The sequence below is a fragment of the Topomyia yanbarensis genome, chromosome 3, assembly GCF_030247195.1.
Source record: "Topomyia yanbarensis strain Yona2022 chromosome 3, ASM3024719v1, whole genome shotgun sequence".
Classification (NCBI taxonomy): domain Eukaryota; kingdom Metazoa; phylum Arthropoda; class Insecta; order Diptera; family Culicidae; genus Topomyia; species Topomyia yanbarensis.
In genome coordinates this window covers 45,763,357-45,782,650 of record NC_080672.1, presented here as the reverse complement: position 1 = coordinate 45,782,650, position 19,294 = coordinate 45,763,357, and the positions used below count along the sequence as shown (strand labels likewise).

General features: G+C 39.0%; 2 protein-coding genes across 3 annotated transcripts in view; both read right to left on the bottom strand.

The window, feature by feature from the left end:
* Positions 1–338: 338 nt before the first annotated feature.
* Positions 339–19,294, bottom strand: part of LOC131688889 (uncharacterized) — a 56,998-nt gene continuing 38,042 nt past the window's right edge. For both annotated transcript variants that reach the window (XM_058973489.1, XM_058973490.1), the window contains one exon: positions 339–5,405. In XM_058973489.1, the coding sequence (XP_058829472.1) occupies positions 5,279–5,405 (127 nt within the window). In that variant the 3' untranslated portion in view covers positions 339–5,278. The remainder of the gene's footprint in view (positions 5,406–19,294) is intronic.
* Positions 3,532–5,274, bottom strand: LOC131686909 (uncharacterized). Its single transcript, XM_058970920.1, has 3 exons — positions 5,266–5,274; positions 4,923–5,218; positions 3,532–3,688 (listed from the first exon to the last, which is right to left on the bottom strand). Exons 1-3 carry the CDS (start codon positions 5,272–5,274, stop codon positions 3,532–3,534), a joined length of 462 nt encoding a protein of 153 aa, XP_058826903.1.

Genomic DNA, 19,294 nt, shown 5'->3' with positions numbered 1-19,294 from the left:
CAATTGGACTATTGTGAATATTCTAGGAGGATTGTAGTGAGCATTGGAAGGTAAAAATTGAGCAGCTTCAAGCACTGCAAGAGAAGCGCCGACCTTTATGAAAAAAGTTTTTTCCAGTTTCTTGATCCCACCGCTTTCAAGAAAAAATAGTTTTGAAACCACGTGCACTAGAAAAAAGTTGGGCAGGAAAGGGTTAAGGTTTTACATAGAAAGGGTAAAATTCGCAAACGAAAAAAGCAGTTTTTTTTCCACACCGTATGTCAGATCTTCATAAAAATCAATCAGCAGTACTGTAACAACATTCTACATACGCTGATTGATTTTTATGAAGATCTGACATACGGTGCGGAAAAAAACTGCTTTTTTCGTTTGCGAATTTTGCGCATTCTCTGTACAACCTTAAAAAAGGCAGGCAAGTGGCAGGCTATCGAAAGGTTGATCTAGACTACCCCGCCGTAACTTTCCGTTTATTGGAAAAATAGTTAGGGCGATTGCTTGAATTCTGCTGGCCGATTGTTTCGCCGATTAGCTACAAGTTGGCACTTGTTACCGTCTAAAAAATAGTTATTTTCCTTACTCACATTACTTGTATGGCAGTTACCAGTGTTTGTAGTAGTGCCAATAGGTCTGTACCAGTACCAGGAGAAACTGGAAGTACTCCGGAGAAAACCGTTCCTGTACTCTCTTCTTCTCTTTTTTCTTCTTCTGATAGCAAACCGCTCCTATTTACTCCGGAGAGACTTCCGTGTACTGGAACAAACCTAATATTGCCAACCACAATGACTTGCATACCAACGACTCCTGTGCAAGGTCATCGGCAGAAAGTACATTGATAGAATTTTTGTCATGAATTGAGGACCGAACTAAGCGGAGAAGGACTGAAAATCTTCATATGCATTATAGCTCTGAAGAGTAACAGTATACTACGCAGATGAGTCTACGATCCAAAAATACAATGGATGCCGCCAATTTGGTCAAAGGTGTTATGACAGGTAGCGCATCAAAAGCCCCCAAGCCCAAAGAATATTTGAAACGGTTTCATGGGTCAAATTTTTCTGATAACGCGACTGTTGCGCTCATGATCGACAATAATTTATCCGGATTGTAGCTCCAAAAAAATAGAACGTGCGTTTTCTAGATTATTAATTTCTTCCGACCCCCTTATTTCTAGTAAACGTAAAACGCATTCAAAAGGAGTAAAAACCTTATTTGTTGAAACAATATAATTATTGAAAAAACCTTCGTTTAATATCAGTGATTACCTAGATGTATCGACAAATGAAGTAGAGTGCAGTGACGACGAGTATAAGAATAGCTAAATTTCTGTTTGTGACATGTAATTAATTTGCGATACTTGAAATAAACTGAGTTTTGAACAGAAATGCATAATCATAAGAAAAGCCATTGAAATTTAGGCTGGTTGCCAAAATATGCTGGGGGAAGTGTGCTTTAATTCGCATCATATTGACGTAGAGTAAACGCTTGTTTTGTTGTATTGAGAAATTCGAGACAGAAGAAAATGCGTTTTTTGTACGTATGTCGATTAAGGTCTCAAAATATACGTAAACGAATTTTATGAAACTTCTCTAAAGACACCAAAACACAAAAACGTAACTGGAAGCCAGGAAACACTTATGACCGTCTTTTTCAATTTGGGACCACTGTGAGACAGCCCGAATGCCTCCAAGGTGCGGCAGACAGCACAGCTAATGTTTCACCGCCAAGGTAGAGGATCTCAACACGCAGCATGGACAGGCATCTTGGAAGTTGATTTTAATTTTTGCATATTATAAAAATCATAAAAGGCTCACGACTCAGTTATGCCAACGCATTGAGCCATGTCAAATAAATAAATAATCTGGGCAAACAACCATATTAAAATCTCTGATTCAACAAAAAATATGTTAGAAATCTGCATTTTTGTCAAAATTTCCTATTCTAGATCACAGTGGTAATCAGAAATGAATTATTAGTGTATTGACTACCTAAAATTTAATTTCTGAGCATTATAGATCGATTGTTTAAATTTAATCAACTACACAAATAACGAATAAACCAAAATCTATCAATGGATTTTCGACCAAATCAAGAATGACATAACATGAGAAAACGCTGATCGCATTACTCGTTCCGACTATAGTGCAACCTGCCGAACACGACGGAAAACTTCACACGTTAGCCCCAGCACATACGCTAGCACAGACACGAACGCCGGTAATCTTTTCGCGAATGACTTTGCAAGTTCCAGAATCGCGCGCAATTTTAATTTTAATTTTCGCTTCGCTTGTCCATTATCAGATCGACATGGCATAGAAGCTAGCAGCTCACGGCTTCGGCAGTGCTTTTAGAACGGCATGACCCGTTGTGTATACGTGCGTCTGTTGTGCTCCCCCCCTCCCCGCCTCAAACAAAGGAAGCACGGAGCTGGCAGGAGCCGGAGGTCAACTAATAGTTCTCCGGGTTCCGTTCCGGGGGCGATTCGCTATGGCGCGCAAGTTTCGCCCTGTTCTTTGTTTTTAATTTGAATTTGTTTCCCCGGTAAACGAATAGCGGCGCGCTGGGTTGCTCCGCTTAACTGCGTTTGATGCGGACAAACACACGGTCCCCTTCGAACCCGAGATTAGCCGGGTTGGACTGAAGCGGAAATCGTGAGGTACTTGGTACGGGGTCTTTTCTGATTATGCGGGAAGTTGATTAGAGCCCGGGTTGCGACGGGTCGTCGCGAAGCTTTGGCGCTGGAACGTGTATTCAATTCGACAGTAACATCAAATTTGAATTAATTATTCAATGTTTGATTTTGGTGGGGGGAGGCGAAGTGGATAGCGCTAGAGAGAGAGAGAGAAAGAATGATAGAAAGGTCCCTGGTAGGCTTCTGTTGTGCGCTGTCTGCTGATCATGACGGTGGTTAGTTTCTGTGGTCTTGGTTTGATGTCTTTCGCAGAGAGCGTCGCTTTGGTCAGGGTTGAATCGGAATGGCCCGGAATCGCAACGGGTGTGGCATGGACTGCATGGAAATGTGCGATGGTTGGGTGGTTCAACGGTAACATGCTGACATATCACACCGTAGGATCTTTGAGGCCCGGTGCCGTATAGTCGGTTGCAAAAGTGGAGGAGCGGGAATGAAGAGTATGTAGAAATACGATTTCGATCTCGACCGGAACAACGCTGCAGGATGTGCAGTGTGTGATTTTGAGCAATATTTACTTGCAATATATTATGTTTACCATTAAAACCGTCACCCGTGTGGCCGTGTGTGATGATGGTGCCACCCGAAAAGCACCACCCAGATGGGAGCAAGGCGGTTAAGTGCACTTTTCCGGAAATGGATGCACCATTCGCAAAAGGCTCTTGTGTACACACTCGCTTCCCTAGTGTGCATCGTGCAAGTTGCATCTCCGCTTCTTGTCGCAATGTTTCGTTGTAGTTGTTCGCATTATTTACACATATTTAATGAAGACTTACTTCCGCTGGTCCCGGTGCGTGTGTCCCGGTTCCGAACGGCAACGGCAGTAGCAGCACTTCTTGGAAGGTTCATGTATTTGGGTGCGTTTCCCACACGGCTGGATGACATCCATTCCGGGAGCCTTGTGGGCCGTTGCGTGCGTGCGTATGCGTGCCCACCCGAACGAGGAGAACCTCGATAGCATCTGCCGTTACACATCCCATCTGTTGTTCCTCCGGTGCTAACCTGGGTTCAGGACGGGCGCAAAAAAGAGCTTTTGCCTACTACCACTGCTTGAGCTGTCTCCCATACACAGGTGGCGCGCAAACGACGGAAGAATTCGGTGGCCTTCCACCCCCTTGAGTTCTGCGTATCGACTCGCGAACACATCGAGGAGAACACAAACGGCACGGCAGAACCAGCACCAGCGGGATGCTATTTGAGATGTGTGTGAGTTCGGCCTCCTCCGGACAGGGTGGGTGCGCGCGCACGTCTTTTGGAGTCTGCCCGCCACTGTGTGTACCATCTTTTCATATTTCGATGGGATATTTCTTAGTTTTATTACTTCCAACACAATATAAAACAGGCCCGTAGTGGGGAGCAACGGCGAATACGGGGAGAATTACGGGGCCCACAAAAACTGGGTATCGCTGAACACTGGCGGAACTTGGTGGGAACTGAGGCCAGTGGGTCCCGTGCGGGGTGCGGGGGGCTATTAAAGTCATATGACAGAAAATCAATATTTCTAGAAGAGACGGGAACTCTAAAATCCGTTATATATGTTGAGAGAGGCTGTTTTAGGGGTACATTTTCTGGGCTTTGGTAATAAAGACCAGTAAAGAGATGTGTGAGCTGTCGGTTTTTTGTGACAGGTTACCATCCGATCGGCAAGAGGACCAGGAATTTGGTTAAACTCTTAGAACCATAATATCACGAAGCGGTTTAGCTTTTTTGAGTGGCATAGTAGGAATTTCTTGGTCGAATTTTCTGATTTGATTGGAAAATTGTTTCTTGCTCGAAAGCAAATCACTCGTACGAAATTTGACTAACCGATAGGACCAACGAAACTGGAAAAGTCATATTCTACCCAATTCAAATTCCTGTTTGAAGATACCCCTTCATTCAAAAATATGCTTGTGGAAGTTTGCCGATAGAATCTGATCCTGAAACAAAGAAAATTGGTGAGCTTGAAAGCGTATCCGAGCCGCTCTCATACAGTTATCAATCAACTAAATCCATCTCAGTGCAACAAATCAACTATTTTCAAACGCTACCTGCAATAATACCTTGAATCTAGTAGGAATTCTGGAAATGACTGAAATCGAACCCGAAAGGGTTCCGTTGGGATGCTGCCGCGGCCGCGGCTGCCGCCATCATACTATTTTGCGCCGCCAGATGGTGGTGCGTATGATGGTGGGAAGGAACATTGTGATGGTTTTGTTGTTGTTGTTGTTGCTGCTGTTGCTGTTGTTGTTGCTGCTGCTGTTGCTGCTGCTGTTGATGTTGTTGAGATTGCTGCTGTTGAGGATGGTGATGACCAGAACTAGTAGCCGCCGTCAGGGTTTGCTGTTGAGCCGCTTGTTGCTGTTGCTGGAGATGATGCTGATGTTGGATGGATGAATGTTGCTGATGTTGCTGCTGCTGCTGCAAACTTGACAAGCTATTCCCGAAAGCCTGGAATTGAGCCTGTTGAAGTTGCTGTTGCTGCTGTGATTGGCTGATGGATTGTTGTTGATTGTTGGTGTTACTACTGCTACCATGATGGTGCTGTTGACTCTGAGGAGCTGCCTGTGATTGAAGTCCAGCAACAGCGGGCTCTTTACGAGCCCCATAATGTCATTCCCCGCTGGCGGTGATAGTAGTCCATTGCCAAGGACTGTTGTAGCTGTTGGCCCCGGTTCCTGCGCTCGTACCGCCACTGGCAGTTGTGCCTGCGCTGACACTGCCCGGGGTTTTTTGGGCGCTGAAAGGTAAGACGAGAAAAAACGAATTGAGATCAGTTTTCTTCTGGAGATTTCATTTAATTTTTATAAGATTTAGTTCATGATCAATAGTGTTTATGCGTGCGTAAGTTGCGACAATGACAAAAACTGATTTGAAGGATATGTACTAAAAAATTTGATAAATATGATCAATATTTTAACTTTTTTTTACTGTTTCAAAGCGATTGGAAGGATTTCCAATAACATATGGAATCGAAATAAAAAAAATAAATATAAGCGTTGAAAACATGAACTTCTCGAAATACAAATAAACTTCCCACGTTGAAAATTTGAAAATTGGACATACGAATTCTTTGTCATGTTTTCTGACTTAAAAACTTAAAAATGGGAAGGCAAAATATATTGAAGTTTTTTTAATCTTATAAAACACCCTTTAGCCTTAAATAACAATTGGTATACGAAAACCCCTCAAACACTTTTCCTGACATCCTGAAGTTTTCAATACAAAAAATGGGATGTACGAAATTACCAAATAAAATAAATCTTATCATATTCATATTCAATTTTCTCGACATTGACCCATCATTCCACAAAAAAAATTGTAGAAATGATGAGCATTTGAAAAAAATCAATTTTTGCTTTTTGAAAAATATTTAAAATTGGTCAGAACAAAACTCCCGTGCCCCATGGTTAAAAAAAAACGTTTGCAATAATAACGGTGGTCAGTTATCTTCGTCCAAGTCCCCTATCACCTATCATCATATAGATTTATCAAAAGTACTATCTTGGAATATGTGTGTGAGAATTGCGCATGGTCTTGTCTGAGTGAAGTGATGGTAGTTTAATCACGTAAGAGGATTGAGAATTGACGATTCGCGAAAAGGATCGAAAACCAGTTACAAATTTGCGGCAGTCATATCAGTACAAAAATAAATTCGTTTTCCTTGTCTTTAATCATGCTTCTATTTTTAATATGAAATGTCAAACGCGTCCACAAAGTAAAAGACGAAGGTGTTGGTATTTTGTGTGACAGTTTCTACAGCGAATGGTAGCGTCTTCGTCATCAATACCACGTTTTATGAGCTGTCTCTGGTCACTACTATCAGCAATTTTGACGCATGCTAGGACCTTGTTTAGAGGGACTTTTAGTCGAACCATTTTTTTGAATATGCTGCGATTTTAAAATCTTCTTGGGGGAATCTTGGTGTACAACTGTGCAGTAAAGTTAGTTTCTAGTTTGTAACGTTCGAGTTTTCAACTACACACTACAAAGCATGTAGAGGGAGTCTGAAAGCACACCTAGCTGGACGGACAGTTCTCTTCCGCTCAAATTTTCAGTTTCTCCAAAGCAAAGTAATTATTACATTTGCTGTATGTAGCTTTGCTATACTTTCAAATATGCGTTCCTGTTATAATATATCCTAGACAATCCACATGTCGCTCCTAAATGCCCGGTCTATATGATTTCCAGTACCGATCTTTTTAGACGGGAACCGATTCTGCAGCATACCTCCTTGTTTGCTATTCCATCCTAAAGTTGTAATTTAAAATGACCGAGTATTCGACAAATTACACAGCTTACTTACTATTTTGCTGAAATGAGAAATACATCCAAGCAAAGGGTACTTAATGTGGTACTGATAAGATTCAGAAAGTGAAGCGAGGCTGGAAGCATCATTGTGAAGAACATCATTTAATACTACTAATGCAAAAACGTTTGAGCCCAGATTTCCGTATATATGGATGTTGATGAAAATGACATATGTTAGTACCGTCTTTACGTATGGGCACACTGGGCCCAGGCCAGGGGCCCCGGGATTTTGGGGCCCCGCGATGAGAACAGGCGCATAAAATCATACTGACTTCCAGTTAAGCTCAGCCGGAATTGAACCGGAATTCTTGTTGGTTCCAGTTCGCATTCCGGCTCCAGTGACACCAGAGATGCCAGGTACTTTTTTCAAATGTCTGCAATAATCATTTTAAAAGTCTGGGAAGAACAAAAAATGCCAGGAAAGCTAGTGTAACCAAAAGCCTTTATATTCAAAAATCTGCAAATATCTGCAACAAAGCTTAAAAATCTGCAAATATCTGCAACTAAACTAGAAAATCTGCAAATATCTGCGTCATCCAAAAAATCTGCAGCTTAAATTAAAAGTCTGCGAATTTGCAGACTTGCCTGCAAATCTGGCATCTCTGAGTGACACAACCGATTTTAGTTAGAATCGGTTGTGTCACTGGAGCCCGTGTACGAACTGGAACCAGCCAGAATTCCAGTTAATTTCCTGCTGAATTTTATTGAGCTTCTGCACTACTGGCGCCATGAGAGAGCCGTCCAATCTTTATTTGTTTCAAAAAATATTTTGACGTGCATCCTTCGATGAATATACCGATAACAAATAGAATATTCTTCAGCTGCTGTTTTTAGTTTCGGTCAAACCAGAATAATGTCAAACCCAAAGATAAACTGTGAGTGACGGTGACGATCAACCAAAGAGTCGTTAGTCCGCATCCTGCAGTCAGAAGCATCCTGATTCTAAATCATTTGAAAGAGATTCGCCGAAACAGCTTTGATTCATTTTGAAGCCTTCTGTTCGCGAAAAGGAATGTTTATTGTAAAACAAAATATGGCTTTTCTCAGGCCACATTATATCCAGTTTCATCACATCAGGAACGTGATACTGCTCTGGTTCAATATGCTAAGAATAAATATTTTGTAACCCCCGTAGTTTAAAACTAGAGATTGATAAATTTGTTTAAAAACATCTTCGTGTTGAAATCGTAACCTTAACTTTAACAATTGAGTTTTATTGGGATATCGTTGCTTTGTTTTCGTAGATTGTCATAATGTTATATCAGCCTTATTATAATGCATGGTCAAACAAAACAGATAAACGAATCCTCGGTACATGCAATTCTGATTTCAGTTTGCTTAGTAAACCGCGTCAATCTTAGTGGAATTGATGTAGTTTATATCGTGTGTAATTGTAGTATGTTAGACATTTTTGCCTTTCTCATATAGAAAGGTTATGCAATCACTCTGAAAAACGCCAACCTAATCCCGGCCCGGAGGGCCGAGTGTCATATCCCATTCGACTCAGTTCGTCGAGATCGGAAAAAGTCTGTATGTGTGTGTGTCTGTGTGTATGTGTGTGTATGTATGTGCGTATGTGTCAAATAATGTCACTAATTTTTCTCAGAGATGGCTGGACCGATTTGCCCAAACTTAGTCTCAAATGAAAGGTGCAACCTTCCCATCGGCTGCTATTGAATTTTGGATCGATCGGAATTCTGGTTCCGGAAGTACGGGTTTAAGAGTGAGGCCACACAGAAATTTCTCATATAAACTATAGGAAAAATTAAAAATAGAATTTTTATTTTTGATGCTAAATGTCTTCAATGTGCATGAAACGTCGAGATTTGACGCAAACTCGACAAAAAATTTGACGACGATTCACTTTTTTGGATTTTGGCACATTTTTGCCTTTCTCATATAGAAAGGTTATGCAATCACTCTGAAAAACGTCAACCTAATCCCGGCCTAATTTTTTTGACGCATAAGGTTTCTGGATTTCAACAGGGGCGTAGTTGATGGTTTACGGAGAGGGGTTACACCCCCCCCCCCTCTACTGTTTGCTCCCCTCCTTTAAAAATCTCCTTAAATCACCCCTCAAACCACCACCCCATCCAGCCCTCATACCCCTCCCTTTCAACCCCATCATCTTTGAACCACCACTATATCACAAAGCATACCAATTTAAGCTGGGCAGTCGTTCGTTCATGGGACTTTCGCCCTCCTCACACACCCACCCCTGCATGACAAAATGAGTTAGCAAGCAGATAACATTGATCTAATGCTGATTAGGCTAATGAAGTATGATATTTTTTTTTGTTTCAAGTGTTTCACCGTCGACACGTAGCTCATCAAGTTCGTGGCTGGCAAGCCATTTTGTATAAGTGCAAAGTGTACTAAGAATGTAATGAACATTTCCACAATTATGTTGAACATAAAGAGCCTCCGTGCCATAGTTTAGAGAAATGAGAAAGGCACAATTTCACCGCTAGGTGGATTAAAACAGGTTTTTAGTTTTACAACCAAATGTTGTCCACGAAGTTATTGCACTAAGTACAAACCATGGCCAAAACTTAATTCGTTATCCAAATTAGAAAATAAATTCAGTTTGTGATATGTAATATTTAAAAACAGTTTTGAATGGTACTCATAAACTTTTACACAGTAGTATCTGTAACTTCTTTCCCAACTATTTTCTACTTTCATTAAATATTTATTTCATTTTTAGTGAAATCGGATTTTTAGCTGCTGCTTCGTAATTGCTCAGTATCTTTCGGCACGATGTCAAATCAGGCCAAAACGCCGGAAAACCACAGTCTTGTCAAAAAGAGGTAGTTGACGTTTGTAAAGGCGCCAGATAAAAAAAAAATCTTGACCAATTTCGAATTATTGTTTGTATTTTTCGAAGATATTAAATCTATCTCTGGCGGTAAATATCAGGCAATCTCGAAACTGTGGCGCTGACTGCCTCGAGTCTTTTGTTGCGTTTGCGATGGGATCATTTAAGATTCATGCGATGTGTGAGCTGAATTTTTGTAAAGTTTGCTTGGCTAAATTTTCTGGTTAGGTTAATTTATAGATAGAAAACTCACCAAATTTCTCAAACTTTACAAAGATGTCCTGAGAAAGATTTGTGATGCAATATTTTCGACGATAGCATTAAGCGTGGGAAACCCTAAGAATCCAAAGATAGTATGAACCAGTGCTGTGCAATCTCACGATGGTCTTTGAATTGTGACGGTAAATATGAAGTGACCGTATCACCACAAAAATGACCGTTATTTCATTTCCATTTTCCTCGGATGGGTTTTCAGTTAACTATCTCTCACAGAATTCGTGCGAGAGAGAACGCATTAAAATGATAGACAGATTGTGTACCATTTATGTTGTTTTGGTATGGTAAACGAAATATTATCAGTGCATTGTATACAGGCAGAATGCGGTGATTTATTGATTTTTTCTCCACCTTTCTGTTTTTTATGTAAAGCTATTTGTGGGAAACCGCCTGTTTGTTAATACTAGCTCTTTGTTTGTAATGAGATGACCGTCATAACCGTATTTACATTCTAAATAAAATGATGGTCAGTTTACATTCCTCTCAGCAATGATTCCAATGAGTGAGAGATTCAGAAGAGAACCGTCTTACTGTTGTCAATTTATTGGAGTGAGAACCGTACTTCAATAAGTATTGCTTACTGTTTTAACTGTTAACCGTTTCATTCTCCTTTGTCTGGTAGATTTGCTATCAGTACCGACCTTAGAGGCCTACAATCCAGTAAATCTTCATCCGGTCGATTTATGCAGGGGCGCATAAAGCTGGCTCTGTGTAAAATTATCATGCTCTCAAAGGAAAAGAGTGTTTCAATAGACAATTCCATATCAACTTTTGAATAGGGCTAATAAGATTTGTAAACAAACTTTTGTTTTGCTAATTTTTCTTATTTTGTTGTAATTTCAACACAGAAAACATTTGACAGTGATTCTACCAAGGATAAAGATGTTGATTCATATGTATTTTTCATGAAATTCAACTCGAACAGCAAGTAATGAGCAAAATAAGTTTGTTTACAAAAATCTCATTTGCCTTTTGAAGAATTAATATTGAATTTATTGTTTGAAACTCGATGGCAAATTGGGACAAAGCTTTCACAACTAGATTTAATTAGATAGTTTTCTTAGTTTTTAACTGTTTCGAGAATTTGCGCACTTGCGTTGAGGCATATTTTTTATTGCTTTTTAATAAACCAAAGATGTTATAATATTATTCTTCAGTCTCTCGTAACTCAATAATCATTTCTGATTATTCAGTATTATTTAGTTTTCCAGCGCAAAAATTAATAAAATCTAAAATTGCACCTTTAAGAATAGAAAAATTTGCTCCAAAAAGGATATATTCGAATTTGGCTTGGTTTGTCTGCGAGAGCCCATCAAATGGATATTTAAATTAGACTAACAAAATTGGGTCAGAAAGCTGACAAAATCGGGGGTCGATAAAGATGGATTTCACTGAATTAATAATAACACTAGTTTACTAAATAGAAATAAAAATTTGAACTTCAATATACGACCTCCTTTTTCGGTGTAAAATTGAGTGCTGAATTCAAAAGCGAAGTACAAAAAATCTATAAAAGAACAATTTTCGAGTTATAGTAAACAAAAAAATTGCCCTTTAAAATAAAAAAAGAATTCAGTAAAATCCAAATATCTTCGGTTATGGCGCACCGATAGGAAGTATTAGTACGTTAAATTAAACGTAAATGAATGTACTTTATATCTTCTGAACAATTTGATTTTGTGCGACTAATAGTTCTGACGTTATTTGCGAGTTTGCAGAACTTTTTCTTGATGTTAAAATGAGCGTATCGTCAAGATTTTTGGCAAAATAAAGCAATTCTAAAAATTATATTTTTGGAGAAACTTAAAGCCTGTTAATAACCAATGAAAATAAGCAATTTTTCGTACGAATCCGATGAATATTGCGAAAAGTATTCAATTTTACGAAAAATGGGAATTTTTAAGTTTCTCTGGATCAACTTAGTGTTAACCTTCCGGAAGTCGCGCTAGTGCACTGAGTGCACGCTGCTCTGAAAATCTAGCGAAATCGTCTTAGCGCACCAGCGGCTGCTCGTTCAGTGGGCCATTTGCGCGACTTCCGGAGGGTTAATAGAAGTCTTGAGTCATTTGAATAAACGAGATCAAATATTGCCCCAGCTCAAAATCTCTCAAAATTCTTCATTTTATTTGTTTAACAGAGTTTTAACAGAGAATCTATCATATTTTATGAAACGAGCCCTAGAAAAAATTGGGTTCAGACGGCTCAATAAAATTCCAATTTATGCAAAGAATTGAATAACTTTCGCAATTTTCATCATATATAAACAAACAAGTGCTTATTTTCATTGGCTGTTATCAAGCTTTAAGCTTCCCTAAGAATATATTTTTTGAACTACTTCATCTTACACAAAATTTTGACCAAACGCTTATTTTTCTTTAAAAGACGAGGAAAAAATAAAAATAAAGTTTCAACAAACTCGTAAATAACGTCAGAACCATTAGTCGCATTGAAACAGAATGCTGAGACAACCAAAAGCACATTCATTTACCATAATTTCACATAATAATATTTCATATTGATGTGATATTACTGTAGATATTTCGATTTTACTAAACGTACGTTTTATTTTAAAAGTGTTACTTTACTCTAACTCGATAACTGTTCTACTGTTATTTTTTGACTTCATTTTCGGATTCAGCACAGAATTTTGAGCGTGAGAATGATGACCGTACAATTCGTAGTTGCTTACTCCGTGATTGACCAGAACAAGCGAGATTGTACAGAAAATCAACGATTGGGGCCTGGGAGTAGCTATATCCATCCTCAAAGTGCATATTTCGAGACTTCCATACTTTAAAATACCAATAACGGCGCCGGCCACATTCTTACAGTCATGCGGGAAGGGAAGGAATGTTAGTGTAACAAACGTTGCTTTGGAGACCGTGTATATCTCTGCATCTCCACGTTTAACCCAATTATGGGAACGTGTCTGATATGGAGAGTTGGGATGCCAACTTGTCATTAACATTTCGCAGTGACTTTCTTCACATTCATTTGGAATATCTTTTATACTTTTTGTACGCTTCTTTGTACTGCAAACTTTGAAATTGATGATTGAATTGTCAGTAAGAAGCAACACTCCCGATGGCCGGCAGCTCGGAGTTGAAATTGCTCGTTTCGAAATTGATCGCGAGCACTTCGTACATATTGCTAAAAACATAATGTCTATAGATGAATAGACCTCTAATATATTCCAAGCGGCTTTATTGTTTTGTGTAACGCCCCACGGAAGAATATTTTTTAAAATGCCTCTTCGAATGGAATTCAAATTTCTACTGGAAACTGAAAACTTTGATCTAAAATGAAAAGACAAAGCGCGCGAGTACTTAGCTAAATCACAATATCTACCAAGATATATCCTGATTCATCTTCCTACCGACTAACACCAATCCTATCCTGTGACACTTGTGAATGATACAGAGAATTCGTCGGTCATAATAGTCACAAGTGTTGATCTAACATTCCTTCCCATCGCAAAATTTACCTGCATGGGCGTGGTTTTTGATCATACTATAATCCTTATCTCTTTATGTTGCACGTTGAGTATGATGTACTACTCCCAAGTATCGTAGAATTGGTTCAATATGAAATTTCAACAGGCATTGATCAATCCCGGGAAACTCATGGGCGGTCAACTAAACTAAGCTAATACAATTTGCATAGATTTTAGTTGTTTCAAAACTTATATAAACTGCACTTGCGACGATATTTATTATTAATAATAACGCTTAACCACAGCCATTTTGGTGCAAGGGTGTGATAGTAGTTTTAGGGTAAATCGGGTGCGCTGAGTTCAAAAATGACCATAGTTTTTACCACCATGCTCCTGTTTTTAAGATTTCTTCATTAATTTGTTTTTTTACTAGTTAATGTTAAAAATTTTGTCTAAATTTTTCGAATTTACAAACTGTATCAAATCTATTATTATAAGTAGCTACAAGCACCTGACAAATATTTGGAAATCTGGAATGGCATATTGAATACTGTCAAATTCGAAAAAACCATGCGTAAATACAAAAAATTCGATTTTTTTTGCGAAAATTTGACATTTCTCCAAATTCAAAAGCTACCATTTCAAAAGTTCTGGATGGATTTCGATCAATCAATCAATAGCTTTATTTGTAGCTGTTAGCGTCTTCTTTCAGACAAAGAAATGTTCAAGCTAAACAGATGAAAATTGTCAGAGCTCTGATCAATTTACCTAATTGAAGAAAATCTTCAAAATAAACTCTTTTTGGTATTACTACAGACACGACAAAAACTTCGGAAAATCTATTAAAAATGTCTTTTTACAGACTTCAATGTTCTGGATATAAATTAAAAGCCAAAGTAGTTTCATGATCACATTTTAACATAACCTAAAAATATTTTATTTTGTAATAGGTATACCAGGCCTCTGCTAGGCGGCTATTTTTTCCTAGCCAACATCAGCCTTTGTTAAAATCAAAACAACCCAATGTAATAGCATGGGCGACATTGTCCTCGAAGCAGCTAGGCTAGGCTTGTCGAAGTCTGTATATCTACATAGCGAGCGACACGAATGACACCCCCCTGAGTTATACATTAAACAAAAACACGTGCTTGAAGAGTTAGAAAAAAAACATAAATTTTTGCACCTCATCTCATAACGATCGAAGGCGTTTGACAGTTCAGCTACATAGAGTACTTTACAATCTGTAAATGTATAAGTGTGTTTAACGATTTGTTTTCCTCCACCTGTCATACGTGGAGGAATACATATCGAAAATAGTTTTTTGGTCGGATTATTTTCTGACCAACCGGTATTGTACGTCTCCGGAATAAGTTTTTCAGCGACAAAGTGCATTTCAACACTATTGTAAATACTTCCGGCAAACAATTTCAGATGTTTAAATTGGCTGAGAGTTTCATATGTGACAACTGGAGGAAAAGAACTCCCAAGTAGTGTGCGTGGAATGATTTGCATAGAACTCTATAGTTCTTGGTCTTTCATTTGTGATACCGTTTGAGTTTGTTGCCTGCATATTTCTTGGGATGCGCATTCAAGAAATAAATACGAACAGGTATTGATTCAGTACTATATGCCTAGCACACCGGAACAGGATAGATGCAATGAGAAATATGGGAGACAGTGTAAGAATGATCCAAACCATGGGATACTGGCCGACAGTGTTTCAAGCAAAAATATATGTCATTCTAGAATGCACTTACGTATGTCTGAAAAGAAAACGGTACGCAAATATCTGCATTTCTTCTGATAGTCAAGCTGCACTCAACGCATTAAGGGCTCCTACATGTTGTTCAAAACTAGTACACTCTCATTCTTGCACTCCGACAAAAAAAAACTATGTTAATTTATACTGGGTTCCAGGACATAGTGGCGTTGCAGGGAACGAAAAAGCCGATGAGCTAGCAAGAAGAGGGTCTTCCACTAATTTTATCGACCCAGAACCATTCTGTGGAGTCTCACCGAGTGCCCTCAAAATGGAACTAAAAAGTGGGAAATCACAGCTATAAACAACTGGAGTACGACAATCATAGAAATTTATCTCACCCAACGAGAAAAAAAAGCCTGGAGTTGCTTAGACTACCCAAAAAAGCTATGCATCATGACAGGACTACCCACAGGACACCGTCCGAGTAAATATTATCTTAAGAAAATTGGTAAGCTTACAAACGATACATGTCTGCGGATCTGAAAGTGAAACATCTGCTTTGCGAATGCAGTGCATTAATACAATGCAGACTAAGAGTCCTCGGTAAAGGAACATTGGAGCCTTTTGATATTTGGACTGTAAATCCCAAGCAGGTAATAAACTTCATACGAAGTGGTGTGCCTAGCTGGGAAGAGTGTGTATCACAATAACGACAATTACTTATCAATAGTGATGTGTCATAGTAGATAGTAGACTTAGATTAAGAAAGGGGCATACCACAATAAATCTAAATACTGGTCGCAGTGTTTCGTCCCCAACAAAAAAGTGTTTAATTTGCTATTTTGATATATTACAAATTTTCATATATAAAATAAAATGTATTCTGTGATCACTGGTCGAAATCTTAAAAACAGGAGCACGGCGGTAAAAACTATATCCATTTTTGAACTCAGTGCACCCGATTTACCCTAAAAACTACTATCACAACCCTGCACCAAGTTTTTTTTTTGATTTTGTAGACCATTATAATTAGCTACTTAAAATTGTATACAACTATGTATTCTACTGTACTTTGTACTCAAACTATTTTACGAAGTTGGTTTGCAAAAAAAGGTTTCGTTATTACGAATTTATTTGGCAGTTTTAGTTGAATATTACGAAAAAAAGACTTCGTAAGTGGTGGTTTTAGTGTATTTATCGTTTCTAGTTTTTTATAATTTTCCCCGACTTATCATTTTCTAAGAAGGATCGGGTAAACAATGGCTATGTTGGCTTACTTCTTGGTCTACAAAAGACAGCGAGAAACACAGCCTATTTCGGATGGTTTCATGATTTTAGTAAAACATGACTCTGCTTATTTTGACATTTAGAGTCGAGTTCTATATTACCGTCTGGGCGTACAAGCTCTCCCTACCAGGAAGGACCAGCAGAACGCTCACTTGAGCGCAATTGAATAGAAATTCAGAATACCATTTTCCATTAGCATCCACGACAATGATAAATTGCTCGGAGTCGTATCCCGACACGACACATGTGCGGGTCTGAAATTGAGTCTAAAAGTTGAACATAAAATCGATCATTTGTACGTCCTTCACTGGTGGAGGCAGGCATGTGTGTTCCCACTAAAAATAAAATCTAAAACAGCAAACGCCAATAAAGTACCTCAACGTTATCTCTTTTTGTCTCGCGTGCGCACGCCTCTTGGAAGTTTTCCGTCGCGAATGAGCAGTTGGAAAAAAACCCGAAGCCGCTTGTTACTAAGTTGCAACTCTTAGCACACATAAAAACCAACTTGGCTTCAATACAACTGATGCAGTTGGCGGGCTGTTGATGGATAGATGGATGGCTGCCTGACTGACTGGCTGGGCTGGATGCGATACAGAATTGTAAATAAATATACCCACCGACCGCTTCAAGGTGCATGGCAGCGCTATAGTGTGTATAGTAATTGAACACAAAATGGCGCGTCTCCTGCTCGAGCTGCGGACTGCTAGCAGTCAGTTTAGACTGTTGTATAGTGAAGTGAAGTGCCTACCGCTGTTTGTGATGTTGGAAAATTGCATCACAATAGCTTGCACGGGGCTTTCGGAGAGCTCGAAAACCGTGTGCGCGCTCGAGTCGGCCCCGGGAAGGCTTTCCGTCGCGTCTCGTACCGTCAAGTGGTGGTGGTGGTGTACGTGCCTTACCTGGGCTCGGCGATGGCGATGGATTGCTACAGAGAAATTGATTGTTTTGGAAATTGGGTTGACTTGCGAAAACCTAATATTTGCTGTGTGTTGAAATTTAAACCGGGAATAGTTTGTATAAGACCCATTGAATGCTCTTCGCGAAAAGAGAGAGGAGGGGGCGTGCAGTGTGAGCCCCTCTGATGCAAATGCATCGGTCAGGTGCTACGATGGAAATTGATCTGTTGTGCTGTTTTCTGAAACATTCACGTAAATCCTGCTATTATTCTCGAACTAACGAATGGTTGGTTGGGTTACTGGTAGATGAGATTTTGGTATTCATCAAAGTCCGCTGTTTGCATTTGACTAGAACCAAAAGATGGTTCAACGTCAGATTTTTTTTTAATTTTCGTGAAATCAAAGCAAACACGTATGTGGTAAAAAAGATTTTAGGACGAAATGCTGTTTAGTACTGCTGTATTTTCGAAACTCAACATTTATTTTTATTCAAATAAATTATCGATGCATTGATGCATGCTTAAAATTGTTGACAATGTTCAGGAATAGTTGAGTAGAATGGGGTGATATAGGTATGGGGGTACAATAGGTATAGGACACTGTCTTTGCTCTGTTAGCTTGAAAAATATTTAGCCATGCATAAAATCATTATTGCCAAAACGTTGCCAAATATATAACCGTTCCAACGAGTGCTTATTTGTCAAAATCAGTGAAAAACTACGATCGCACGAGCTCGCCAAAAAAGTGACCCACTTGACCCACTGTACTTTGTGTTTACGGATATTCCCAAAAACAAGAACGCTGGTTTTCTTGCCACAGGAACAGATAGCTTTCCAAACCACAGTTCCTTTTAGTGAAAATAATCTTGAGTTTGTCAAAAAACTTACCGCGAGCAGGAGCCTTGTAGATTAGATTGTAGATCGCCTAGACACATCCACGGACCAATATTGGTGCTCGTGATCATGGAAAAAATTGCATCTCGAACCGTTCGTTCGCCATAGATAAGAAAGCTTTCTTCACCTATTAAACATTCTGCTTGCATAGAAAGTGAGGCAAAGCAACCTGGCGCAACGAAGCCGCAGCAACAAATAAAGAAGCAAATCAATTGTTTTTGTTCTTTCTTTTTTATTTCGATTATATAGGTTTTAACCTTAGGGTCATTCGCCTCTTTTTGGGGTATAGAAATTTCTCTAACCCTATGTGCGGGGTTGGGAATCGAACCCAGGTGAGCTGCGTACAAGGCAATCGATTTACCAACTACGCTATGCCCGTCCCTTTTTGTTCTTTCTATCCCTTCCCAGCACGAATGGCTTTTCTCGAGTGGTTCGTGACATCAGGTTTCATAAACAATCCTGTTTTGATATAATTTTACCACAATACAATACATCCTTGAATAATCAGTTATCGTTGATTAGAGGCCATATTGCATTCGGCGGCAGAAACTAAGGATTAATCCACTGCGTTCCAGTTCCCTTGAACAACTTCTTCATTTTCTGCATCTTTTAGACTTTCTAATTTTGTGTATTAAATAAGTAAATTACTTTTTATATTTCTTTTTATCTGTTCCTAATAATCCTGCTTGCTTCTTTTTCAGGTAGCTCCGTCATGCAGCTGGTATTTAGTATGTGCGTCATTCAAAGTAAGATTTCCACTTACAGTTAATGCTTACTTCGGGCCGCTCAAAATTATTTCATATTCTCATCGCTAATACAATCGATATATTTTTAGTTGTAGTCTCAGTTTTTTTACTATTTTTAATTTTTTTTCCGAATGATTTGGTATATTATTTTTGACTCCTTTGTCTTCTCTAAGAGCATTATTTGAAGTATCTATATTGCTAAACATTTTCTCGCTATTCGTCGTCATGATATTCCTAAAACGTATTGTTAGGCATCCGGTTGTCGGA

Excerpts from the sequence above, each read along its gene's own strand:
- LOC131686909 (XM_058970920.1), bottom strand. Across the intron at positions 3,689-4,922 it reads CAACAGCAGCAGCAACAGCA|GTTAGCACCGGAGGAACAAC; the intron begins GCAGCAACAACA and ends TCCTGAACCCAG.